The following is a 27,095-nucleotide window of genomic DNA, read 5'->3' as shown; positions in this document are numbered from 1 at the left end:
AATGGTTTATTCAGGAGGGGAAAGCCCAAGCTAAGTGTCCCCCTCCCTGCCCCTGGCCAGCTGGCCCCACCCCCTTGTCTCCAGGACCCTTGGGAGGGATGGTGAGAAGAGGAAGGGCCCTACCTTGCTGCTCCCGCTTTGGTCCGTCTCTAGGCCCTGAGCCCCATGACGGTGTGCCACATGGAAGGTAGTCAGAGGGAGGAGGGAGACGGATGGGGGCAGTGGCTGAGGGGGGCTGGTGGTGGGTCAGCCACCCTTGAAGTAACAGCAGCAGTTACCTGGAAATTGCAAGTGACCAGCCGAGACCCAATGTCCCCGGCCTGCTCACGTGCCATCGCCAGAGAGGACACAGAACAATGGGATGGCCCAGGACTCCGTGGGGGAAATGGCATGTCCCTTGGGCAGCAGGGCCAGGAGCTATTTTCATGGATGGATCCTATCACGTTGAGGGAATTGCTTATCCCAGCAGGTAGAAGAGGGACCTGGCTTGGCTAAGATCATCCTTGCAGCCAGGAGAGCCCATCCCCAGGACCTCGGACTCCATATGGTTACGGTGACACCCGACACGGTCGGGATGATACCGAGATGCTGAGAGGTTCCCCTCCACCGTGGCCCCAGGCTGCTGGCTCCGCCAGGCTGGGTACTTAGGGCCAGTGGTCTGCCGGGGCTGGGCTGCTGGGAAGGAGAAGGTGGGCCCACGCAGGTGGGAGATGGGCAGACTTCTACAGACCACATCCTGGGGAAGGAAGCTTGGAGAGAAATGGCCAAGAGGCCTCAAGATGGCAGGGGATGGGCGGGAAAGGCAGGCCGCCCCCATGTGGGCCCCAACAACCCCACCCAAGAGAGGGCGGTGGGTTAGGGGAGAGAAGCCCACCTATCTCCCACCCCTGCGATGGCTGGCCTCTGAGCACAGGAAAGATGGTGGCCATTAGAAGTCCCAAAGCTGGAGAGGAGCCTGGATGGGGCCCGGTTGAAGGCAGGGAGCAGAGGGGGGCGGCTCCCTTCCACCCTGATGAGCACAGTAGCGGGAGCAGCAGGATCAGCCGGGGAGGGCAGGGGTGCCAGGGCCTCGGTGCTGCCTGTCTGGAACTCACGGGGCCTCGTTGGACCCCATCCCGTTGCCTTTGTTGACATAGAACGGCCGGTAGTGAGACTGTCGGTTGTGGGAGGGAAACAAGAGTGGTTAGGGAGGGCAGATGGCAGTGGAGCCAACCAACCAGACCTGCCCGGGCCTCACCTCCCCCCCAGGGAAGCAGCAGTCCTCTGAACTCCCTAGCAGGTTATGGGGCCTGTGGCCCAAACCGCAGGCTCTATCTACTCAACGCTATCCGTCTCCATGTTCATAGCTCATTCAGAGTTCATTGCCGCCATTCGGCTGGTGAGCAGGAACCTCAGCTCCTCATCAGACTTTCTCTCTGTGGCCTAGGAGCCGCCCCTACCCCAGCACCGCCCTAGCTCCTGGTCTCATATATTTTCTCCTCTCCAGAGCTGTACCCTGTGTTACAAATGCTTTGTATGGAAGGACTCATGGAGTTTTTACAGCTACCCAATTAAGTGGGTTCCTATCATCATACCCATTTCATAGACGGACAAATCGAGGCACAGAGAGGCTAAGCCACTTCCCTAAGGCCACCCAGCTATTGAGTAGTGGAGCTGGGATTCGAGCCCCCATAGTCTGGCTCCCAAGCCTCCCCCGCACCCCCCTCTCCTCCAACAACCCTACCCACATCTCCAAATCACTCCTTGAATCCCAAGGGCCACAAGCATTTGCTTCTGGTCTCTCTGCGTGATTCCCCTGACAGAGAGGGTTCACAGAAGGCAAAAAACTGCCCAGCCCAACACAGAGGTGGGCTCCCCAACTCCATCCTTTATCCTTGGCCTCCCCAAGGCCCATCCTTGAGGGAGCGGCCTCAGCACAGAGCCAGAAGCACCTTCCCACCAGCTCTGCTCTGCTCCTTTCAGCTCCCCAAGCCTAAGAGATCAGCCTCCAGCAACCAGAAGGCCAGATTAGCTGCTGCTTAGTCTATGTGAGAGCGCTCAGCCCTCCGCGGGGCTCTGGAAGTGGCTTTGTGCCTGAGCTGGGTCCACTGATGCCTCTGTAGGAGACACTGGGGAGGTCGGTCGCCCCTGCCTTCAACCTTGTCTGCCCGGAGATGTGGTCACCTAGCAGCTCCTTAGCCGTATCTGGCCCAGAGCAGGGCCTGGGGGGCTGCGGGATGCAGCGGCTGAGTCCTTAAACTCGGACCTTGCTTGGCCCCCTTAAGAAGTGACTGCAAGATACAGAGGCACCCAGGCAGGAGAAGGCTACAGCCAAAGCCTCAGAGTTACTCAGTGGCGGAATGGGTCTGGACCCCAGAGTAGTCAGTAAGAGCCCTGGAAATGGCTCACGCCTTTCTTTCTGGAAGGCTGGGTCAATAGAGCAAACCACAGGTCGGTGAATGGTGCTGTCCCGTGAAGAGCCCAGAAGTGACAGGTGGGCAGAAACAGAATTCCAGGGCATCTGGGAAGGGTGCTCTCCCTGTCTCCCCAGCCTGCCCTTGTCCCCTCCCTGGCTCAGGGTCACAACACGTCAGAGGCTCCCAACTCCTGTTACAGTTGCGAGAATGGCAGCAGAGGAAGAACGGCTCATGGGAGGTCACACAGCAGGTGGGTACGAAGGCGAGGGCCACATCCCAGGCATTCTGACTCCCAGGACAGCCTCCCTCACGTGCTAGCACCTGCCTCCGTTCTAGCCAGAACCCTGCCCTGCCAAGCAAGTGTCTCCAGATGGTAATGAGCTTTCTCTGCTGGGACCCAGGCCCTGGGAGTAAAAGAGTGTGTGGTAGGGAGGGCAAGGCCCGAGTCCAGGAACAAAACCCCTTTTTTTCTCCCCATATCTGCTTTCTGCAGTCCTGCTGTTGCGATGCCCCTGGGCCCAGGTACAAATTACACACACGATCACTTAGCTCCCATCACCAGCAAATTAAAGATTTTCTCCAATTAATCCAGCCCCAGTCGCCGGGGCCTGGAGCAAATCACCTCCCCACGATATGACCTCCAAATGCAAAGACAGGAGAGAGCTGGGGACTCCTGCCCCTGTTCCCAGCCAAGCCCCTGCTGTCACCCATATCCCAGCGCAGCTGTCTGACTCCCTCAGCTCCAAGAGAGAAGCATTCAGGGAGGTGGAGGCGCAGCCTGTGAAGGAAGGCCCTGCTCACGGAGGTCCTGGGTGGGGGTCAGGTCAAAAGGGCATTAGGGGGGCACCTGGGTGGCTCAGTGGGTTAAGCCTCTTCCTTCGGCTCAGGTCATGATCTCAGGGTCCTGGGATCGAGCCCCACATTGGGCTCTCTGCTCAGCAGGGAGCTGGCTTCCCCCCCTTCACCATCTCTCTCTGCCTGCCTCTACACCTACTTGTGATCTCTGCCTGTCAAATAAAATCTTTAAAAGAGGGGGGGTATTAGGGATCCCCGTATCTCAGCACTGCATTACAAGACTGCAGAAATAGAGCCTCAGAGAGGAAATCCCCTAAGCTGGCCAGACCCTAAGGCCATGGTCTCCTTTAGTGTGGTTCTTCAATTCCTGGTTCAGGTGCGTTAGCCACTGAACCCTGAAATATCTCTGTTCCTGACTTGACCGCCTCTGCCTCACCATGCTATCGCCCCAGTGGCCTCTGTGTTGTCAGAGCTAGGGAATGGCCCCAGGAAGGTGGCATCACTAGGACGTCCATCCCCAGGACGGAGAATTTCACATGCCCGGAGCTGATGGGGACACAGTCCTCATTCAGCAAGTATAGTCACCCGGCAACAATTTGCCAAATGAAAGAATCAGGGATGCCCACTTTACAGATTAGAAAACTGAGGCCCAGAAAGTGCATGCTTACCCAGATCCACTGACTGTTAGCCCTGGGTCTCTGTTACCCTTTGCTGAATGCAGGATGCAGGAATTCAGGCCACTGCTGCTCTCTCCCTCCATCCCATGGCCCAGAGAGGTCACACCCCCCCATCACCTCCCTTGGGTGACTGATGACCAGTTGCTCCTGGGGAGCCCTGTTCCGTGCCCATTCTGGAGATGCCTATCACCAGACAGGCTATCATGGCAGCCCATCACTCACCAGCAAAGTCTGCTTGCCAGATTTCCAAGTCTGAGGCTGGGCCTTGGGGCTCTGGCTCCTGATGAGGGAAGGATAGCCTGCAGAGACAGAAGGCGCCGGTCGGAGGGAGCTGATGTTGGCCATCAGGGCCTCCGGGGCCACAACAGCAGGGGTACCATCTCCAAAGTGACCACCAAGCTCCAGCCAGCCCACTACCAAGTGCAGCAACCCCTAAAGAGGCCTGCAGCAGCTAGGGGGGGGGGGGGCACCACGGGGAGGCTGGCCAAAGGGGGGAGGCACCAAGGCAAACAGAGGGAGGAGGAAGAGGCCAGGTGGGCTGGGCCAGGTGGTCCTGGACTGTGGCCCCCAAATCTAGGTCAGAAACACACTACTTCACAAGGATTTCTCCCCACCCACCCTGAAGGTTCACACCACTGACCTTTTCCCATGAGCACAACCAGCTAAGGTATCCACCAGGAGGCGCCCTTTCCGAAGGCCCCTGCTGGATGGCCAGTGTCCCCCCTTCCCACAGGTCTCCTCATTAACCCTCACCCCACAATCAGTTTGCCCTGAGCTGCACCACCAGGAAGCAGCAGTCAGGATGTGAACCCAGGTTTGATGGGGTACCGAAACCCACCCTCATGGTCCTGCCCAGCTCCAGGGCCTCTCGCCTGTTCCAGGAGCTGGAGGCTGGGGCCAGGGCCAGGCCGTCATTTGCCATGTGGCTAAGGTCCACAGTTAAGATAGCAAGCCCATGGGGCCCAGAGCACGTGGGCCCTGTCCGGGCCTGGTCCTCCTGCCCACCGTGCTCCCCTTCAGCCCAGCAGGATCTGTTACGAGCTCTGGTCCACAGAACCGTGGAAAGCACCCTCTGTCTCAGTCATCAGCCTGCAGGGACAGGCCTTGGGGCCTGGGAAGGAGCAGATTAGGACCCCAACAGGAGAAGCTCAGAAATAAACAGGGTCTGCCCTCCTCTGGGGCAGCCCAGAGCCCTGTTCTGGCCGCTCTGAGGGAGGATGAACCGGCCTGGCTGGCCCTTCCCTCCACCTGCATTTAGCAAGAAGATGGAGACAGAGCAGAGACTCAGGTCTCTCCCTGCATCCGGGGGTGGGGGTGGGGGCGCCTTGGCAAGAGAGGGTTCCATGGGTCCTGAGTGGGAGATGGAGAGAGGGGGGAATTCAGATCTCAATTCTCAGTTCCCAGAAAGAAAAACCCATGCCAGCTCCGAGAGAGGTGAGGAGGGGATGGGGACGGGGCTGTGGTCCCGAAGACCAGCCTCGTGCAGCAGGCAGAAGTCTGAGGCAGGGGGAGCTAGGGATGGTGCCAGGGGAGGGGGGAGGCATCCCTCTTCCAGCAACTCTGGGGAGGAGGGCCAGGATGCCCTCGAAGTGGCAGAGAGCCCCAGAGGGTGTCCCATCTGCCCTGCTGTGGGAGAGAGAAGGGGAGGGAACACAGGCCGGTACCAGGATTGTTTTTAAATCGCCCACTGCCGTCCAGTGGTTTGGAAAACTCTGTGGTGGCCTGTCCCAAGGTGGTGAACTGATAGGGGGCTTTCCCAGAGCCTGCTGGGAGAGAGAGAGGCATTAGCAGCACACCCTGGTCCGGGAGGGGCCAGCAGGAGTCACACCTCGCCCTGGGGCCTGCTATGCTGGGAGCCCAGCCAGGCCACCCTGAGCATGCACTCTGCCTCCCTCTAGGGTTGCTAGGGTTGCTGGGTAGGAGCTGGTGGGGGGCCATCCTCATGGGCGGGGCTTCTGCTTACACACAGGCAGGCCCCTGCCCAGAGCACCCCACCATCCAAGGCCAGTCCCAGCTGATGTAATGAGCTGATCTGTGTGAAGGTGACCACACTGTCCCTGGGCTAGTCCTCAGGGGCTCAGAGTATTTGAGGAGGGGCTCTCCTAGGTCAAGGCCCTCACCAGGGCAGGAGGTGAGTTGGTACAAGCCTATGGGGAGATACAGGGGAATGTGGAAGCTCCAAATCACACTGGGGGATGACCGTCTTCCCTGACCCGTAGCCTCTGATCTGGGCTTGACCAGAGTGCAGGGAGGGACCGCTGGTAGCCAGAGCTTGCCAGGCCTAGCTTGGGGAGAGGACATCCCCCGGGGTCTTATAGGCTGGGACCCTCCAGTCATATTCACCTTCTAAGGTGAGCAAGGTGATCTGGTCCTTCCAAGAGTCCCTGCCCTGGGGATAGGGTGGGATTCTAGCCTGGAAGGGACAGCTGAATGATAAGTCGCCTTCCAAGGCCACTGCTTGGGGGCCTGCCTGCCCGGTTCTCTCTCCTCCCTCTCCCTGACCCTGGCCAGCCCCTGTACCCTCGCTTCAAGGCCAAATGGCTCGGGCGCCAGAAGATAGAATGGCTTACACCACAGCCCACAGAGCTGTCCCTAGGACCCTTCAGAAGAGACAGGAGGGGCCTGGCCCACTCCGCCTGGTCTGGGGAGCGCAGTCAGACTCAGAACACTTTAGACATGATCTAGTCCTGCCTCTCTGAGAAATGGCCTGACAGGACTCAGGATGTTGGCCGCTGGTACGCGGTCACAGCCTCTAGAGCCGACAGAGGCCAGCCGGCGCAGGCTGAGCAGTTAAGCTTTCTGCAGGAGGAGGACTCAGAAGTTAGGCCCAATGGAAACAGGATGGGGGTGTCAGGGGAAGGGGTCTCCCGAGGTTGGCGTCCCCACCTCCCTGACCACGTGGATCATGGTTAGGGCCCAGTGTTCGCTGAAACCAGCCCCAAGCCCAGCCTTCCCCGACAGCTGAGACCTCTCGGGCCAGGGAGGGAGGGCAGCTGTCCCTCCAGGGAGGGCAGCTGGTGAGGGAGGGGGCGGAGGCCAGCACAGAGCTTGGAGAGACACAGGAAAGGCCGGGCAAGGTGGGGAGAGCTCACCTTTCAGGGAGAAGGAGGAGCTGCCTTGGACTGCGGGCCCATCATCTGAGTTCTGGATGGTGGAGGAGTATTCCCAGACCCGGGAGGTGTAGTTACCTGGTGGGGCACAGCAGGAGACGTGAGCCCCCCCAGCACCCCCGGCACACTTCCTGCCGATCCTTCCTGCCATCAGAGTTGTCCTAAACCACAGTGTCCGCTCGTCCCTGCCGTACCTCAAGGCCCACCATCCTCAGACTCAGGCTCCGAGTCCCTTACCGGCACACAGCCCCCCTCACTACCTCCACTTTCTGGCCTCACCTCCTCCAGCTCCGCCACAACAGCCCACCCTGTGCCCTCTGAGCTTGCGGCACACCGGGCCGGCCCTCTCTTGCCTGGGGCACACGCAGCTTCCCGGACCGGCTCCCATCCTTGACAAACCTGTTGGGCCCTCTGGCATCAGTTTCCCTGTCATCTCCCCCAAGTCTGTGTGTGCCTCAGCCCCAGGCCTCACGTCACTCTGCTCCCCTGTTGTCCCCCTGAGTTATAAGGGCAAGTTTAATTGGGGGCAGGGGACACGGCTGTCTGGCCCAGCATCACATATCCAGCGCCCGGCGCATAGCCTGGTCCCTAGAAGATTCCATTGCACAGTTGCTGGGTGAGCGCAAGAACAAGTAAACAAATAAATAGAAACACATGCTAAAACTTGGGCACAGAGGCAGCTGGTTCAAGTCCTGAAACTCTGCTTGGGAAGCGGAAGAGGCTGACGAGGGTCGCTTTGGGAGGACGTCCCTGCAGTCTAGAGGAGAGAGGCAGCGGGGCTGGTGCGGGAGGAACAGCAGGAGCCCCACGAGGACACTCGAGTCTGGGGGCTTCAGAGCCCCCCACGGACGACACCCCTGCCCTGGGCTGCCCTCTCAGCAGCCCTGAGCCCTGGGGCTCTCCCCAGTCAGCTCACTCCATGGCTGAGGGCCCAGTCCTGGTTGATGGTCCTCTCCCACAGCCGTCTGCAGGAGGCAGGAGCCTGACACTGGGGCTCAGTGGTCAGAGGGAGGTGGGGCGCTCTGCCCGCCCCACTGTGAACCCCTGCCACGGGGACCTCCGGAGTGAGCTCATCCACCCAGATCTCTCATAGCCCATGCCTTCACTGAAGAGGCCCCCCAACCCCTCCTCAGTCATCCCAGGGCCATGTCTGGTAGAACTGCCCCAGGGGAGCCCTCCCTGCCCACAGCTGGCTGGCACCCCAGATCCTCCAAAAACCTGGGTCTTCGAGTGCATGGTCATACACTTGGCACAAGGATGCCCTCGGTACGCGGGACGGAGGGGCGTCTGTGCTTGCTTGGCCTCTCTCCCCGAGGAAGCCAAGCATCCCACCTTTCACCTTTTCTAGGCCTTAAGGGCATGTCCCTCACCCGGCATCACTACGTCCCATCCCGGATCTCCAGGGGCAGCCCCACTTCCTGTCCTGCCGTCTGTCCCATTTACAGCTACACTAGTCTGTTTTAAAAGTGATTTCTCAAGGCAGACGTGCACCCTTCCGTAAAGGGTCCTCTGTGGGTCCTTGTGTTGCAACACATACTAAGGGAAGCTTCCACACTGAAGCCCCACTCCGGGTTTCCCAGACTCACCCTCAGGGATTTCCAGGCTGCTTCTCCGCACCCTAACTAAGGACATCACACACACACACACACACACTTTGAGCTCAGTAGGACTCCTCCCCGCCTGTCTCTGGGCCCCTAAGCCCATCCCAGCGCCCCACATCCACCTTCCACGGGGGAGCCCGTCCCCCGCCCCCAGCCTACCTCTCAGCCCCATGCTGAGTCACTCTCTCACCTTTGGTGCCATACAGATTGTTGAAATTCTTCTGGTTGGTCTCCTTGGAGAGGCGGCTGGGGGACCCCGGTTGGTACGATGTCCTGGCCCCACCTAGGAAGGAGATGAGGGGTCCCCACTGTGGAGAGCTGGGTCTCCTTCAAGGCAGGCCCACAGCTTCTGACTTAAGGGGGTTACGCGGGACTCCTTGTCCCCAGACGGCGCTCACTCCCTGTCCCCAGACCCAGGTCCCACCACTAAGACAGCTCATCTGGGTCTAGATCAGGCAGCCGCTTAATCTGCGCTCCAAATCAGGACACTTAAAGGTGAAAGACTGTTAGTAAGTACACAGGAGCATTAGGTGTAAATCTGGAAGCTTCTGCAGAGACTCGGGGTGCATGGTTTCCCTATGTGGGCGGCCCTAAGGATCACCAAGACCTGAGAAGCCCCCCCCCCCCCCCGAGCCAGGCCCTGCATGAGAGCCCAGAGGCTGCGAGGTGGTGTCCCTGGGACGAAGGAGGATGGTGGCAGCTGTTGGGGGGGTACAGGTGCGGGCTCGCCTATGATGAGGAGCCAGGGGCCACAAGTATCTCCCGGGTGCTTCTGCCACCAGGGATAAGACCTCACATTGCTCAGGAGCCTCCAAATTCAGATTCTCAGAACAATCTTGAGAGGCTGGCAGAGTGGGCTCCATACCCCCACTTCACAGAAGAAGAAGACATGCTTTCCACATGTGTCTGGGTCCTTCCATCAGCTCCTCCCTCCCACCTAACAGGCACCCCGCTCCCAGCTCTGGTCTGCTTCTTCACGGAGCACCCTGCCCCTCCTTCAGGGGCTTGGAAACCAGCCTCCGCTGGGAAAGGTCACTGCACAAGCCCACTGCCCCGGAGCCCCCAGACTCATGCCAGGAACCCTTGGATGGCCTTGTCTCCTGATCCCCTTTTTGACTCTTCCTGGCCCTTCCCTTCCCTCTACCCCGAGCCTGGGAGCTCCCAGAGGGCAGATTTCCTCCTTCCTTCAGTCCTCAGTGCAAGGGCAGGGACACCGGATGAACCTGTTTCTTCCACCTACCAATGTCACTGCCTGACTCCGTGATAAGCTGAAAGCCTTCCTAGCATCTGAGCTGAATTTCTCTCCTCCCAGACGGGGGTACGGAGGGGACAGTGACCTGCCCAAAGTCCCCAGGTGCTGGCTGGAGGGCAACATCCTGGCAGGTCTGTACTCTTCCCTCTAACCCCACTGCTCCTCTGCTCCCCTCCCCACGACCTGCAGGGGGAACCCACGCCCCTCTCACTCCCCGAGGGAGCTGAGGGAGCCGAGCAGGGCCCAGCTGAGGGGACCAGTGCACATTAGGGTCCTCACTGGGGAGGCTGGTTAGTGCTACTCACCCGCTCAAGGACGGGGCCCCAAGAACAGCGCCCTGGGAGGGGAAGGGGCCAGGCTGGTGGCCTGACCCACACCAGGAATGTGGGGCAGGGGGGACTTGGGTGCCCAGGTGCTTCTCCAGGCCTCTGTCAGGGCCCAGGTGTTGTTTTCACATTGGGTGGAGCTCAGAGATTCCTCCGGCTGAGCTCATCTCTAAAGCCCCAGCTGAGCTCATCTCTAAAGCCCCTACGCCCTTCCCATGGTGTGTGTGTGTGTATGTGTGTGTGTGTGTGTCTCAGAGGTGTGTAGATCAGCACTCAGCCTGGGGGCTCCCTGGTCCCCAGCTCCTTCCCCACATCTCTCTGTCCCCTTTCTCCCTTTTCCCCACAGCCCCACTCTTCTGAAGACCACCCCCACACGTAGGCACGCCCCCAGGAATGCACCCCCTCTCTCCGAGGGCTGACACGCCTGGCACGCCCACCCTTACATAACGGGTGTTGTTGCGGTTTGTTGCTGGTGCAAAAGAACGCAACAGGCTTCCCCCAGGGCAAAAACAGGCAGGCTCTGGTCTCTACCTCCACCTAGGCTGACACAAGCTGGGACCGTCCAGGGCCCAGAGAGGAAGGCCAAGGGCCAGGCGCTGTGCCAGGAGGGAGCGGGGAGGAAAGGTAGACCAGCCGTCCGTCTCCCTACCCTAGAGAGGCAGAATGGCTCTGGAGGGCTGGCCCTCCCCCAGGACTACAACAAGGCAAGTGGAAGCAGAACACAGCTCAGGCTCAGGCCCCGAGGATCACTGCTGGTGAAAACAGCAGCCTGGAGACCCGCTGAAAGGAAAGGGAAGCATAGGACTTATTGGGACTGGAGTCAGGGACTGGGGAGGGGGGAGTCAGGAGGTGCCTATAGTTTATCTCCAACCCAGATGCTTCTGAGGGAGGAATGGGGCACTGTTCTTGGGTCCAGAGGGACAGCAGGTGTGCACCCGGACTTCCCCGGGCAAACCCAGTGACGGTCACTCTGGCAAGGCGGAACCCAGCCAAGTCCTGAAGTCGGTGGCCCCGAGGGATGGGGCACTCTCTCTTACTCTTGGGCGTGAGGTACATGGAGTATCTCTTCATGGTGTCAGGCGCACTCCACTCGTTGCCGTAGCTGTTAGTGTAGCTGCTCATGTAGCGATGGTCAGCTCCTGGGAGGGACAGAGGCCGGCCATCAGAGGGGCAGGTGGAGAGGAGAAGGGGGGCCCTGGGGGCAGCCCTGGTTTCTGCTGAGTCAGCCCACAGCCCCTCTGTCCCAGGCAGAGGCGAGGTTCTCTCAGCCCAGGGAAGGCCATGCCCTGCCCAGCATTCCCTCTGCTCCTGAGCCGCTGGGAGGTGAGAGACAGTTGGCAGGGAGCCAGCTCCTTCCCTGGACTGACCCTTCTGAGTAAGACCAGAGGCACAGCACTTTGCAGTTGACAAGGTACTACTGACATCCCTTTCCTTTTTGCTGTGTACGCAACCCCTGGGCTGGAATGGAGATCCCCACGGGACAGACCAGGAAACTGAGGCTCGGGAGGTAGGTGAAGCCCCATGTCACATGGCCAGTAAGGGCAGAACTGGGGTGTGAGCCCTCATTCCTACTTCCTCACTTTGTCCCAGCCATGTCGGCAGCCCAAGGGGATGGAAGGAGGTTCTAGTGTCGGCCTCCTCCAGGGCCAGGGATCCAGCTGGCTGAGCAGAGGCACAGAGAGGGGAGTAAGCTGCGTGGGGCGGGCACTGACTCCCCAGCCCACCCCAGCCACCAGTATACCCCCAAACCCAGACAAATCGGTGGTGCCACACTTGCCTTCCCCAGCTGCTCCCCCCACTCCATTCCTTCCTCTTGTGACTTCTCCTATGTTCCCTCTGCCCTTCCCTCTGTCTGCCCTGGACAAGAGAAGGAATGAGTGGCTCAGGTCCTTCTCCTTCGTCTTCATCACCTGTACCCAGTAGGGGCCTGACATACAGTAGTGCACTCCACCACAAACACATGTTCTCCTGGGTGTTGCCCGCCCCCCCAACCCAGTGCTCCCTGCTCTGACTGCTCCCCAAGCTCAGGATGATGGTCAGACCCTGGGCCTTTGGGGGTAGGACTAAGTCCCTGGTCTGACGGGTAGGCTGTCATCCAGGAGGAGAGGAGGTCTGACTCACTGGCCTCCCATTCCCCCCAACCCTGCCCATAGCCAGACACACTCCCAACAACAACACAGCAACAACCAGCAAACCAACACAGAGGCCCAGGGCCCCAGGCACAGGTGCAAGGCTGCTGACATCACAGCACCCATCCTGCTCCTGGCAGCGCCTCCCTGCACACCTGGCACAGGGCACGGGGCCACACTTGCTCAGAGGTCATGGTCAACACAATCATTACCTAGAAATGACCCGGTGGGCAGGCGGCAGGCAGTCTTGCGAGGCTCATGGGCAGCCTGGCCCAATCACAGCCATCCTCATCTGTCTGCCCCAACCTCAGCAGAGGGGCCCCACCCATGGGTTTGTACCCCAGGGAACGTGATCATCACACTCCCAACTGCTCAGCCCGGCTGCCAGCCTCAGCAACTTCTCCACCAGGAAGACCTGGGAGGCTGAGTATCAGAGCGTGAATCCTAACCACGTCCCCCGCTCAGCTGTGTGCCCTTTGAAAAGCTACTTCTCTGAGCCTCAGCCTTCTCATCTATGAAATGCAGTGCATCCTGCGGGGAAAGTAAGCCACAGCCAGCAAAGAGCTCGCACAAAGCCAGCACACTGGGAGTCCTCAGTCACTGTCAGCCACCACCGCTAATGTCAACACCATTATCATCTGAAGGGGGATTTCAGGACCTGAAACGACTGTCTTGCTGCAGTGGCTCATGGATCCTCAGGTGTCACTGAATGTCCCTCACCTTTCACAGGGACACTGGGTGATGTCACCATCACCGAGATATATAGAGGTCCCCCCTAAAGCCCAGCATATCAGCACACTATTACCCCCTTCTCATCCCCAGAGAATCACCTTCTCTGCTTAGAGACAAAAGACAGGGTCTGCCTCCTTCGAATGTTTGGGGCCGGAGGTGTCCTTAGAGCCCCGTGTTGGGCCTGGATCACCGAGTGGGGCCTTGGGGGAAAGTGCTCCCACTTAGGGCCCTAAAGGGACTGGGCTGGGCTGGTGAGAAGAGACTTAATGGATTAGTTTCTCAGATGAGAAAGCTTTCGGTGAGGTGATTCAGTTGGCCTCAGTGGGGGACAGCATGACTCAGAAGCTGACATCAGGGAAGCCGGTGAGTCACTGAGACACATGGGTCCCATTGTCCCCAGCCCAGCCTCTGGGCTCAACACCACTCAGTGGGGCCATGGTGACAGGAAAGGTCTCCCTCCCAGCACGATGAAGTTCTAGGTCATGTCTACGGGAGTCCGCAAAATCACCAGGTTAGCACCTGGCCCTTACAAGTGGCAGCCTCCCCACAGCTGCTGGGTTGGGCCCATAATCAGATGTAGCTTGGAATGAAATTAATCCTGAGTTTGAGGGATGACCTACAGAGAGGAGGCCTTTGTGCAGCCAGTGCCCAGATGCTCACTGCCCTTGGGAGCCCATGTAACACAGCATAACCTTGGCAGCCGGTTCAGTGGAGGGTTACAATCCCTGAATCCACCTTGGGTAGGACAGGTGGTTCGGAACAATGAGGAGTCGGCTGGCTAGATGCCAGCCCAAGCATCAGGGATTGGCACTTGGAAAGCACCAGGTGCCCTGGCCATGGGACCAGCCCATAGAAGAGACCTACCATTCTCCATGTGGTTCCTCTCAATGAAGTTACGGCTCAGGTCTGCCTTGCACATCTTCTCAACATGGCGCATGCATACGTTAAGCAGGTCATCCTTGAAGTTGCCAAGTGACTGTCCCAGGCCCTCCCCCTCCAGCAGAACATGGTAGGTGGGCAGAGGTGGGGGGAGGGAGTAATTGCTCATCAATGCACCAAATTCCTACCAAGGAAGGAAAGAAGCCATTAACTTCCTAGGTTTTTAGTAGCTGAGGGGACACTTCTCTGCAGGGAGCTCTCCGTCCAGCTGGAAGGGTCAATGCTGGGAGCCTTGTGGTTCTAGACACAGCTGGGCTACCAACTCGCCCCACTTGTCCTCTTATGTTTCTCATTCTGTAAAATGAAAGGGTTTGGCTAGATGCTAAACTCCACTAGATGCTAACATCCCTGATGGTGTTAGTAGTCATATATGTGACTCCATGGTTCCTACCTCTTCAATTGGACACGTTGTTCTATTTTACAGGGGTTTCTGAGAGCAACACAAGCTGGGACGTCTTGGGGAGTGAAAGCACTAAGGAGATGCAAGGTATTTCTAGAACGTTTGGGATCAGTCACGGTGCTACGTCCACCTTTACATACCACACTTAAAGTCTGCCTCTCACCTCCCCTCCCCCCTCACCTGGAGAGTCCCTCCTCTTTCTGAAACCTTTATGGGCCTTCAAGACCCAGTTCAAATTCCACCTCTTCCACACAGCTGTGTTCGATTACTCCAGCACACTTGCCCTTCCCAGAGCTTCCATGGGCACTTATCTCCGGAACCACATGCTTTATCATTTAATTACATACTCTTCTATATTGCTCCCTAATTGTACATGTCTTATCTTCCCAGCCGGATTGCAGCTCCTCAGGGGCAAAAACCATGTCTTCTACTTCTCTATTCTCCACAGCACCTACCAGAGTCCTGGGGCATGCAGCAGTACCCAAAACACTCTAGAAGCTGGATGAATAGACAGACAGGTAAGGTCAAGGATCACGCCTAGGCAGCCCTTCCACACCATGCCTCATACCCAAAGCAAACCTCACTAATCAATCCCACAACTCTTTACTACTGAGCCTGGAGCACTATTAGTACATATCAACTGAAGCAGGTACAAGGTCATACTTGTGTGCCTTCTTTAGAGGAGGAATGGAAATGGCTTAGATGGAAAAATTAAATGGGCAAATGGAATGGAGCTTGGAAAGATGGATGGATGGATGGATGGATGGATGGATGGATGGATGGATGAATGGATAAATGGATGGATGGATGGGTGGATGGGTGGATGGATCATGGTAGATGGATGGATAGATGGATGGATGGATGGTAGAGGGATGGATAATGGATGGATGAATGGTAGATGGAGGGATTGATGGAGGTTCTGGGACAGTGAATGTAAGGACTGAGGGATCGAATGGTGGGGGAGTTGCTTTGTACCTGCAGAAACAACACCGAGTCACTGATGGTTTGCATCTGCTCCCTGGTCTGCTTGTCCTCATGCAGCACCTTGGCCCTCTCATCCAGAGCATCCACGATCACCTTCACCTGGCCCACGGCATCCTGCTCCCGCTGCTCCAATGCGGCCCTCACTTCCTCCTTTTGCTTCTCCAGGTCCCGCACCAGGTCCTGGAAGTTTTGCTCCAGGATAGCCTTCTCACTGGTGGTGAAGCTCTGGGTCCAGAGGGAGAGGAGAGAGGAAGGAGGGTTTCGGGATTTTAAAAACCTCCTGAGTGGGGTGTATCTTTAGATTCCCAGCCTAGAGCATTTCCACTGCCCCAACCCAGAAAGTCTGTTTGACTAAGGATCTCATTCAAAGGCATCTTTGAAGGATGCCATCTATGGACAGGGATGGCCAGGTTCATTCACAGTCCACTCTTCTTTATCTGTGACTCCTCCCAGGGGTGGGTTGACTTGGCCATCATTCCAACCTTAGGCGACTCCATGGACCCAGAAGACCCCCCATGAGTCAGGTGGTGCTCAGTAAACCTTGACTAGCACCAAACAGCATTCAGAAAGTGAACGGACAGGCTGTTGATGGAGCCAGGGTCAAGAGTCAGCGATCTCAGATTGTGGTCTGCAATTACTCAAACCACGGCAGACACACAGGCAGCCATCTTGGCCCCAGCGAAAGGACAACGTCACGCCCTTGGTGGCTAGGTGGTCTGCTGGGCAGAGTAGACAACGGAGCACACTGGAGGACACACCGGAAGACAGGTCCATCTAGGGTCTTTATTTGCTGGAAGGGAGCCTTAGGGGATGGCGAGATCACACATGAATGCCCAGCCTGGACTTAGAAGAGGAATTGGTGGGGATGCCAGAGGGGTGGGAGAACCCAGAAGAAGTAAGTGTGGGGCATAAATGGGGGGCCTGGAGCAGGAGAGAATGCCTGTCTCCTCCCAGGTAGGATAGGCGGGGTGAGCACACAGCGAGGCCAAGGACCCGGGGGCTGCTCACCTTGATGCGGTCCTTCTCCTTCTGCCACTTCTCAGCTTCATCTTCGATCTCGATGATCTTGAGCTGTAGCTGTTCCTTTTGTAGTGATAGCTCTGTCTGCAGGGAAGGAGGCAGGTTGGAGAAGTCCAGGGAGAGGTGGGAAAGCAACAGAGAATCAGGGAGTGGGCCCGTGCAGGGAGCCAGCCTGGGGAGGGCTCACTCCTTAGCCCTTCAGCCTGTCTTCAGCAAACAGTCCCAGGGACCTCGGATATGCCAGGCCCCACGCATGTCACCAGGGATCTGGCAACAGATCAAACACTGTGTCATGGTAAACTCGGGCCTCCGGGGCTAGGCCATCCCAGCCAGGTCTTTAAAAGGACTAAACCTTCTGCCAGGTCCCTCCACCCAAACTGAGCAGGACGGTTAGTTCATTTATGGGGTTCCCACTCCTCTCAATGGACCTGAGGCCACTAGGGAGAGGGAAGGAAGCTCCTACCACCTTCAAGCTTCGCGGAGAAAGGGGACCCAGCCCAGCTCAGCCCAGCCCAGCCCAGGGAGTGTCCCGTGGCAGTGACAGTGTGCAGCGTTTCTATGCCATGACGTGGAGCCTGTGTTGCAAGCCGGAGCCCAGGTGGCAACCAGCAGGGACTCCGTCTGGACAGGCACAGCTATAAACCTGTTTATGGGAAAGGGAGTGCAGTCCGCAGTTTGGGCAAGATGGGGACTTCTGTTCAGGGGCCCTGGGGGAGGGGGGCTGGTGGTAAGCGAGGCAGTGAAAGGAGAAGAGAGAAGACAGATTCCAGGGATCTCCACGCAGGGGAGGACGCAGGCTGCTGGGGTCTGGGGGTGGGGCCACAAAGAGGACCGATGAGGGGTTCATGGGGAAGTGAGCTCTAATGGATATGGAAAATATGGATAATATTATTCTTCCATTGGAGAAATGCCTTCTCTGGAACGCAGCTACAACAGAGAGAAAGGGGAGGCATGAAGCTATGGCCAAGGTGATTCAGGCAAGCCAAGAGCCACCTTTGTGTTCTGCGGGGGCCCCTGCCAAGGATCTCAAAGCCCCTTCCAGCTTGGAAAGACTGGTGGGTGATCTCCACCCCAGAAGGCTGTAGGGCGCTCACAGTCTCCCCACTACTCTGGGTTTTGAGCAGAGTTCCACACCATTCTCCAGCTGTCCCTTTGAGGAACCCTCAAGAAAAGTCAAGATGAGGAGGCCACAAGCCACTAGGAATGGGAGCTCTGTTGGCAAGGAGTCCTGCACAGGGTACGGACGGGTCGCACCTCTGGAGGGCTCCACCAGGCTGGCGAGGTGCTGACTGGGGTCCCTCCCCAGACACCAGGGAAGTGGGTTGGGAGTGGAGAGAGCTTCCCTGGATTTCTTGGAAAGGGTGCCCAGAGGATCAGGGAGCTGGTGGAGAAAATAGGAAAGGCCCAGGCCAAGAACTGTCGAGGTCCCGGACAGAAAGCCCCTGATCCCACCCTGCACCCCCTCTCTGCCCCAGTCCTGGGCTCTCCTGGCAAGAACACTCCAGGTTCTCAGGAAGCATCTGGCCCACCAGCAATGGGCTGCAAATCCGGCAACATGGAAAAATGCCATCACCAGAGATGGAACATGACTGTCAGGAGGAAAGCAGTGAAAGGAGATAAGGATGGGATTTGGTCTGGTTTCTGGAAAAAAGCTGGGGAGAAATCAGGTGCCGATAGACACAGTGCTGGGAAGGTGGAGAGCATAGGACAGAGACCCCATGACACAGTGGGTGGCAGATCCTGTGGCCTGGAAGGATCTGAGCCATAAGGAAAAAGCAAACAGCTGGACAATGTGTCTGTGCCAGGCACCTTGCCCATCCCAGAAGCTCTCCTAAGGGAAGCCCCAGGTCAAGGGGACAGTCGGAAGCCATCCCACTGCAGCTGACCCCTCCTGACCTGGCTGGAGTAGGGGCATTGGCCCCTGGGTTTCTCGCCCCTACCTCATCACCCCCAGAACAAGGCCTGATGGAGAGGAAAGCAGAGGACAAAAGTATATTCACCCCCACCCCCCGGGGCCTGCCCAGGCGGGAGAGGACAGCCCTCCCATGAATGAGCATGGGGGATCCCAGAGGGAGCCCACCCAGAGTTTGGGACTGGGAGTCCAAACAACTAAATGCAGTTACCACCATTTCCAAGCAGGTGGTCTCTGCAAGTGACTTGACTTCTCTGGGCCTCGGGGCTCTATCTTTCATGGACGTAGTAAAAGGACTGCCCCTCACCCCCCACCAAGGCCATGGGATGAGCTGGGAGCCAGGAAAGGAAGCTCAAAAAGTACCCAGCACAGAGAGAGCCCCGGCCAGCAATCTAGCATCTCATAGTGTGGGGGACCTTCCATGGGCTAGGAGCTGTGCGGGATGCTCTCCCTCCCACCAGGCTTGGGAGAGAGGGTGCCGTGTGGCCAGCATGCCCTTGGGGCCCCAGGGAGCAAGGGAGGGTAGGCAGGCGAGATCTGAAGAAGCCTTGGAGGTGCTCAGCAGTGAGGGCGGCAGGTGCCGCGGTACTGGCATCCGGGGACACTGTGTACGCTGCCAGGACGCAGGGAGAAGTGTGGGCCCAGAGGCCTGTAGCGTGGGGAACTGAGGCCGGGAGGACCCTGGGGAGAACAGAGCAGAAGGAGGGGAGGGGATGAGGGTTGGCTGACCTTGCCAGTGGGAAAAGGTACAACCAGAGAAGGTTAAGGCCAGCAGAGTCCTGCGGAGTGAGCAGAGGCGCTGGGGGCACCTGCCGGGAGCCATGGGAACACGAGGTGGGTCGGGCCTGCAGGAGAGAGTCTCCCACGGATTTGCCGGCCAAGAGGGAGTACAAAGGAAGGGGATTAGAACAAGGAAGAGTCCAGGGCAAGGGCCCAGGAAGTCAGACCCTGGGGTGGGGGTGTGTGTTGGGGGGGTCCATGCTGCAGAAGAAAAGGAGGGAAGCAGGCAGCAGGGCTTGCTGAGGTGTGGCGAGGAGGGCCAGAGTGTTGGCCGGTGACCCGGGAGGGAGGAGGGGAGGCCGCTGATCTGGAATCCTGGGAGGCAGGGTCAAAAGCGGAGACGCACTGTCTGCAGCAGTGGGCGGAAGACGGGGTGGAGGAGAGAGTTGGGCACTGGGGAATTCGGACACAGGCTGGGAGGGGGCCTCGCAAGACCAGACTTGCAGGAAGGCGGGCCCTGGGGAAGGGCCTTGGAGTGGGAGCTAGCTTCATGTGGTTACCACAGTCCCTTGTCCCCTCTGGGATGAGGGCTCCCCTCTTCGGAGGAGGGTTTGGGGTGAGACCCCTGGGGGGTGTATCTAGCATCTGTGTGGCTCCAACAGCTCTTCCCTGCTAACACGGCTGCGAGAAGCTGGAAAAGGCGGGATGTGGGAAAAACATAACATAGGAAGCCTGGGTTCCTATGATACAGGGATTCCCCCCCAAAATACTGGGTTCTCCCCCAAAACCAGGAGGAGGAGGACACTAATTGTATAACTGAGCACCTACTATGTGCCAGCCATTTTCTTCTTTCCTCTGCAAGTGCCGCTGCCCCATTTTACAGATGTAGAAACTAAGGCCTAAAAAAGATGAGCAACTTTTGCCTGAGCTTTCACAGCTGGAAAGCCATTAAGGCCAAGATGTCACAACAGGACGCAGATCTCATGTGGCCTCTTAACGTCTAGGCTCATCTCTGAATCTTCTAGGACGTTGTCTGTCCCCTTCACTTCTGCTAACTGAAGCCTGCCTAGGCTCCCCACCCCACAGATGGTATCGTTTGGCCACCCTGTCTCTTTCCTCGTCACCCCTCTCCCCGCCCCCACACCCTCTTTCTCGCCCCCTGAGGTCCCAGCTCTCTCTCTTTCTCTCTCCCTCCTCCCTTGGAATTTTGAGGAAAGCCCCGATATCTGACGGGGCCTCAGCTCCCCACCCCTCCATCGCCGTACATACCTCCCTCCTCTCTTCCTCCCACTCCGGGTTCCTTCCCTCCACCCTGCCCAGGCCTGTCCCTAAATGCTTCCTTTGTTCCCTTCTCCCACACTCGTCTGGTTGCCTCTAGCTCTGCTGCCTGGGATGGGCCCCAGGAAGGCCATCCTGCCTGCAAATCCTTCCGGCCTTGGGGGAGTGGAGGATTCCCTGAGAGCAGACCGAGGGCACAGTGGTGGGTCGCACCCAGTCCGGTGGGCCTTCAGCCGCAGATGCACCGGAACACTTACCCGGGCAGGGGTCACCTGCATGGCCTGCAGGGAAGGGGGTGGGGGGATGAGGCCGTGATCTTCCTCGGGCTTGATTTAACCGCATGGGCCGTTGGCTCTGATATTTGCCAAATGAGGCAGTTAATTGCCAAATTTGTACTCTCAGACAAATGGTAATTATCTGGATAAGAATCTGAAATGCTGGAGAGATTTCCCCATTTCCACCCAGATGTCAGATAGCCCCGTACTAGTCTGCTAGTCACTACTAGTGACGGGGACTCACAGTCCCTTCTGCTTCCTCGGGTGCTGGGACAGGGACCGAGCAAGACCAGGTAGACAGACTAGCACCCAGGCTGTCCTCAGACTGGTGGTGGGCCCTTGAGAAAGTCAGCCAACCTTTACCAGGCCTTGATTTCTTCCTGGCTACGTTGGACAAGATGCCTGATTCTCAACCTGGCTATTCATCACCATCGGCAAGGGAGACTTAAAAATACAGATCCCAGGCCCCAAGCCCCTAATGAGAAGCTCCCGGGGAAAGGCCTAGGCAGCTGCGTCTTGATTCTCTAGGTGATTCCAATCTGAGGATGCCCCCCTCCCCCGCCCACCACAAGCCCCCACTGGGGAGCCTGCCATCCTGTGAAAACAAAGTGTAAACGGGTGCAGAGGAAACAGCCATCAGAAGAGTCAGAATCCGGGGCACCAGGGTGGCTCAGTAGGTTAAAGCCTCTGCCTTCGGCTCAGGTCTTGATCTCAGGGTCCTGGGATCGGGCCTGCTTCCCCTCTCTGTCTCAGCCTGCCTCCTGCCTACTTGTGATCTCTGTCAAATAAATAAATAAAATTTTTAAGAAGAAGAAGAAGAGTCAGAATCCCGGCTTGGCCTCTCCGTGCTGGGATCCTGGAGAGGTCTCTTGGCGTCTCAGGGCTTACGTCCTCGTCTCTAAAATAGGTACAGTAGCCCACAGCTGTGGCACTGTTGTCAGGAGTAACAGGTAAACAGTTGGTGCTCTGTAGAAACTGGAGCGTCTCCTGCTGCCTGCCTGTCACTTTCCTCCCATGCCTCCTGTCTCTGCACAGCTTACCAGATAAACTGCTTCCCCTTCAGCCTCCATGGAGGTCACCCCTCTCTTCTCTCACCCACCCTGTCCCAGAGCAAGAGCCCCTCCAGCCCCCGACAGGATCCATCCAGGAAAGACTTGGGATAGACAGAGGGATGAGACAGAAAAGGATGGAGATGGATATAGACATCCAGCCTGGGGAATGTCCAGAGGCAGGGGAGTGGACATCAGGGGGACCCCTTCTAACATTTGGAGTGGAACCGGAACATTCTGGCCCTGGATCCACCAGAGGAAGGGTAGTCACGCTTCCATGCCAAGTGGCCTTTGCTCCAACACGGCCCCCGCTCAGAGGCTACAGGCAGAGCCGAAACCCAAGGCCCTGACTGTCATCTGCAGCCTCATGCAACCATTCGAGATTGGTCCCGGATGACCTCACCAGGGCCTTCACCATCTGACCTGCTGAACAGGTTCTGGACAGGGCTCCTTGCAAAAACCTGTGTGTGGGCTGATGTTTGGGTCTGTAGGGGATGCCTCCAAAGGATGCCAGGATTGACACGCTTATTCCCTTCCATCAGTCAACCCACTAACCCTGCTCTATGCCAATGTTCCCCATGGCTGACATTCCAGCAGAGCCAAGCATGGACAAACAGCTGTGCTCCAACTCCGTCTCCTGGCCGCCCTGCACCACCCCCATCTACCCTTACACCACTGGAGTGCACACGCACATGCACACGCTGTCTAGCTCCCACTGTTCAAGTCCCTCCAGTGGATCAGACATTTTCCCCTCAAATCCCCGATAGAGCGCACGTATCCTGAATCCCATATTCTCGGTGCCCTTCCCCTCAGTTACTTTCAAATATTGGGAGAGAATTAGGGGACTCCTTCCTTATCCTCCACAAGCTTGGACAGGTCCCTCCCTCTCCCGGGACCTCTGTCCCTGTCTTCAAGGTGAAGGAGGAGACCCAGGAGACTGCTAGGACTCCACCCAACCTGCCTTGCCACCCGCTACGATTTGATGTTGATCAACAGATGCTTCTGTGTAACTGGGCGGATGCTCCCCAGGCTTGTTTGTACCTCTGAGCTCTACCTCCTGACCTACATCGTGAGCCCTCAAGGACGAGGGCTCTGTCTCAGAGTCCTACGGCAGCGCCAAGCACCAGAAGGTGAACTCCAAGTTCCAGGTGCCTCCACACAGGGCTGCCCAAGACTCTTCCCTCCTCTAGAGGCACTTGGGCTTTGGTTAGGTGATACTCTGGTTCCAGACACAAACAGACAAATAAGCATGTATATTGCTTGCAGGAGAAGTGGGCACCTGAAGCCACTCAGCACCAATCTGCCCCCCTCCTCATCCCTGACATTCCCAAGAATCCTGGGACTCCACAGGGGAACTTGAAGACCACCAATGTAGTCCAGCTCGTTGGGTTCACACATTGGGAAACCAGGACTGAGAGAAGAGAAGGGACTTGTCCGTGGTTGGATGGCTAACTAGAGGCAAAAACCAGGTGTGGAACTCGGTCGGCTCTCCCTGAACCCAATCGGAAGCTCTGCAGCTTTTTGGGTTACACCGGATGAAGATGACTGCCCCCTTGGTTCTGTTCTTGTTTCCCAAGGAAGCTCCCGAAGGATGGGTTCCATGACCCGGCCCCGTCACCATCTCTCAGCCTGATGCTTGAAGCTAGGATGGGGTCAGGGCACCAAGGAATCAGGAATACCTTCCAGAGCCAAACAAGACCCCTGACAAGGATCTTTGAGTCTTTTTCCATTTGTAACCCATCTCTGCCCAGGGGTGTGGGCAAGGGGTACAGAAAGACAGTCAACAGCCAGTTCTTGGTCAAGAAGGCTGGACGGGGTGGGGTCCTGGGCTGCCCTATTCAAAGAGGTAGAGAGAAGCTGACGAGGAAGGCCAGGTCTCCTGCACTGAGCACCAGAATGGTCACCCCAGAGGCGGGCCGCCCACAACCGCCAGCTGTGTGGCTGCTGCGGGACAGCAGGCTCAGCATCTGTGGGGCAAAGGGTAGCAATCCCAGCTGAGCCTCTGGCCCAGAACATCCTCTCTCCCTGTACAGCCCTTTCACAAGCCTCCCCACGCCTCTGCTCCTCCCCAAGGAGATCCAGGCATGATCACACGGACAGCTGTCGTGCAAATGCACTGCATACCCCATATATAAACATATGCACCAAACAGCCACCCGCACATGCAACACACACACACACACACACACACACACACGTCATCCCACCCACATGCAAACTACAGCCCTCCCCAAGCAGGGTCCACTGATAGGCTCGTGCCCCTGCGACCACACACATGAAGCACACAGAGCCAGTGAAGGGGATGGAGGAGGCCTTTGGGGAAGTCGAGAGGCTGGCGGTGCGGGTGTGGGGAAGAGTGGGAACGGATAAGCAGCAAGGAGCCCTTGCCCTACAAATGCAGACTCTAAAGCCTGGGGAACAAAAGAGTATTTAAGTGGCCCCCAAATTCCCTTGTCCTTGCCCATGACCCCTGCCCCAGCCGTCAGTCCTGCTCAGGTGGCACAAATTCTCTCTCCCTAAAATAAAAAAATAAACAAGAAGAAACACTGCTGCCAGGCCCAGAGCCCAGGGTTGAGCCCGGGGGGGATTCTCTGATCTGACTTGAACTTATCCTGTGATCTTGGTCAAGCCCCTAGTCATTCCCAAGCTTCTATTTGCTCATGTAGGCAATGCCCCTTCTCCTGAGGTTTAGGGAAACTGCCTCTGACCCCCAGTCTGTGCGCACAGAGGGCCGACAGATGGATTCAGAAGGAGCCAGGGACAGTGGAGACTCGAGGCCCAAAGCCCCCAGGAGCACAGATGCCCCCGCGCATTACCTCCTTCTCTGCCTTGGCCTCTTCCACGGTCACGGTGCTGTGATTCTTGTGCTCCTGGAACATGCAGAGGTAACAGATGCAAGTCTGGTCCGTCTGGCAGAAGAGCTCCATGGTCTTGCCATGCACAGGGCACTTGCGAGCCTCGAAGTCCCGGATGGGCTCGAGCAGCTGGTGGTCGCGGAAGGCGGCCCCCTCCAGGTGGGGCTTGAGGTGCAGCTCGCAGAAGGAGGCCTGGCACACCAGGCAGGACTTGACGGCTTTCTGCTTGTTGCCGATGCAGGAGTCACACAGGACCTCCTCAGAACCCGACTTGGAGCGCAGGAGGGGGCCGCCGTCAGCCCGGGGGTAGCTGTTCCGCCGGGCCTCCCCAGGCTCCACGATGGACACCGTGGGCTTTCGGGGCTCCGAGAAGATGGACTTGCGCAGCTCCCCCTTCTCGGCAAAGGAGAGGGGCGGCTTTCGGCCAGCCCCCAGCTGGAGCCCGGCGTAGGGGGACCTCTTGCCGTCCCCAGAGTCCATGCTGAAGTAGCTGGAGCTCTTGTCGTCCACGGACTCCACAAACTGGATGATGGGCCGCCGCCACTCGTTCCCCGAAAACAGGGAGCTCTTGCCCTCCCCTGGTTTCGGGGCGCCGCCCAGGCTCTTGCCCTCGGCCGCCTCCCCGCCGTGCCCGTTGGTGGTCTTGGCATCTTGGCCTTCGGCCTTGGCCCCGTTCTCCAGGGTGCCGTTGGGGCCTGGGGGACTGCGGGCATCCCGGGCTTCAGGGCTGGCCCCATTGCTTCTGGAGGCATCTGAGGCTTCCATGTCCGGTCACTCGGCGGGCGTGTGTTGGGACTTGCTGGGGCCACAGGTGGGTGACCTCTCGGACTGGCGTCTCCGCGGGGAGTGGGCCAGGTAGCCAGAGCCCAGGGACACACCTATAGGGAGCAGGGGGAGGAGGTGGAGGAGGAGGAGAGGGAGGTGGAGGAGGCGGGGGAGGAGGTGGGGAAAGAGGAGGAGGAGGAGCAGAGAGGAGGGGCAGCCTGACACAAGGGGCTGGCCAGCCAGGGAGAGCCAGCGGCACCTCCCAGAGCCAGCGGAGGGTGAATTATACAGGAGGCCACGCCCTGCACATTCATACCTAACCTGATTTCTAAAGGACGTGGGTTTTCTTTCCTCCCCTGGTTTAATTATTTTCCACAGCTCAGCAGCCAGTCGGCCTCCTACTTTCCAACGCACCTTCTCCTGAGGAAGTGGGGGACCTCTGTCCTCACGGGGGGTCAGGCTTTGCTGAGCCAAAGGACCCCTGGGGCGAAGGCCTGCGGAGGCCCACAGGACAGAGGGCTATTAATTGGGTCACACAAGCCAAATAGCCTTATAATTGGCGGGCCCGGATTTCAGAGGAGAGGTTTCCCACCCTGGGCTGAGAAAGGGGGGTCTGGTTGGCTTTCGATTCTAACTTCCAGGCGTTGTCCTAGGTCTGTCACCTACAGGGGCTCCTTTCACCCCCCCCATAACCTGTTCAATTATTTTATTTCATAAACGAGAAAACTGAAACTCTACGCAGCTCCCTCATGGGCCTCAAGTCAAGTGGTGGGGCAGAGATTTGAACCCGAGACCTTTGAGCTGCCAAAGTCCCTTCTTTAGCTAGGGTGTCACGGAGTTTCCCAAATGTCAAGGGCTTCTAGAAGCCGTGTCTGGCCCAGCGGCCCTGACGAGATGCATGTGGCCCTTAGGTCATTTCTTTTTTTTTTTTTTTAATTGAAATTTTTTTCATATTTTTAAATTTTTTTTTACTTACTTACTTTTATCTTAATTCCAGTTAGTTAACGTCCCGTGTGATATTCGTTTCAGGTGTCGAATTTAGTGATTCTACGCCTCCGTCTAACACCCTGTGCTCCTCACAACAAGTACTCTCTTCCCCCACCCCCTCCTTCCCCTTCCCCGTTCCCTCCCCAAACGCCCGTTTTTTTTAGGGAAGCGGCAGTTCTCTGTAGTTAAGAGTCTGTTTCTTGGTTTGTCTCTCTCTCTCTCTCTCTCTCTTTTTTTTTTTTTTTTTTTTTTGTTTATCCTTCACTGGTCTGTTTTGTTTCCTAAATTCCACACAGGAGTGAAATCATATGGTGTCTATCGGCCCTTCTGTTACTGCCTTCCGAGCAGGTCAGAACCTGTTTGGACCGAAAGGACAGAGCAACAGTAATGAGGGGAATGCAGGCAGCGGCAGGCCGGGCGGCGGAGGCCCCAGGGCCCAAACACTTCCCTCCCTTCCGTCTCCACAGCAGTTTTGCTGTGTGACTCAGGAGAAAATCCGCCTGTCCTCTCTGGGCCAGGCCACAGGCGACACCCTCCAACAAGCCACCGGTGAAGTGTAGCACTCTGATCACCTCAGAGGCCAGCTGTTGGACTTTGACAATCAGCATACATACAGACCTCAGAGAACAAAAGTGGGAAAAAACCGCTCCTGCCGCTTTCGCCCTCTGACCCCTCAGGAACACCGAACCCTCTGCTCTTGCCAAGACAGACCACCTCATCGCCTCTGGCTTCAACCCACTGCCATGGTCCTGGGGAGCCAATGCCCCCATCGAGGAAAGGGCTGGATGGGGCCCAGCTGGGGCGGCAGGCTGTGGGCTGTGTGGAGGGAAGTTTCCCTTCCTCCCCTACCATCCAGGTCAAGTTCTGGGATCCCTGCCCCTTTGGCTCACTAG

General features: G+C 57.8%; 1 protein-coding gene across 1 annotated transcript; it reads right to left on the bottom strand.

Annotated features, from left to right (window-relative positions):
* On the bottom strand, positions 1–25,376 carry TRIM29 (tripartite motif containing 29). Its single transcript, XM_059415396.1, has 9 exons — positions 24,412–25,376; positions 16,350–16,445; positions 15,333–15,566; positions 13,883–14,081; positions 11,195–11,296; positions 8,770–8,862; positions 6,961–7,056; positions 4,091–4,167; positions 1–1,153 (listed from the first exon to the last, which is right to left on the bottom strand). The coding sequence occupies exons 1-9, from the start codon at positions 25,213–25,215 to the stop codon at positions 1,091–1,093; spliced, it is 1,764 nt and encodes a 587-aa protein (XP_059271379.1). The 5' UTR covers positions 25,216–25,376; the 3' UTR covers positions 1–1,090.
* Positions 25,377–27,095: the final 1,719 nt, after the last annotated feature.

The sequence above is a fragment of the Mustela nigripes genome, chromosome 1 (genome assembly GCF_022355385.1).
Source record: "Mustela nigripes isolate SB6536 chromosome 1, MUSNIG.SB6536, whole genome shotgun sequence".
NCBI lineage: Eukaryota > Metazoa > Chordata > Mammalia > Carnivora > Mustelidae > Mustela > Mustela nigripes.
Note: the sequence above shows the minus strand (reverse complement) of the source record. Positions and strands in the feature narration are given on the sequence as shown.

Bases quoted from the DNA above. Each gene is read 5' to 3' on its own strand.
- TRIM29 (XM_059415396.1), bottom strand. From the start codon at position 25,215: ATGGAAGCCTCAGATGCCTCCAGAAGCAATGGGGCCAGCCCTGAAGCC. The intron at 16,446-24,411 runs GTAATGCGCGGG...CCTTCCCTGCAG, and splicing joins AGGCCAAGGCAGAGAAGGAG to ACAGAGCTATCACTACAAAA. The intron at 11,297-13,882 runs GTAGGTCTCTTC...TGTCCCTCCCAG, and splicing joins GAGGAACCACATGGAGAATG to GAGCTGACCATCGCTACATG.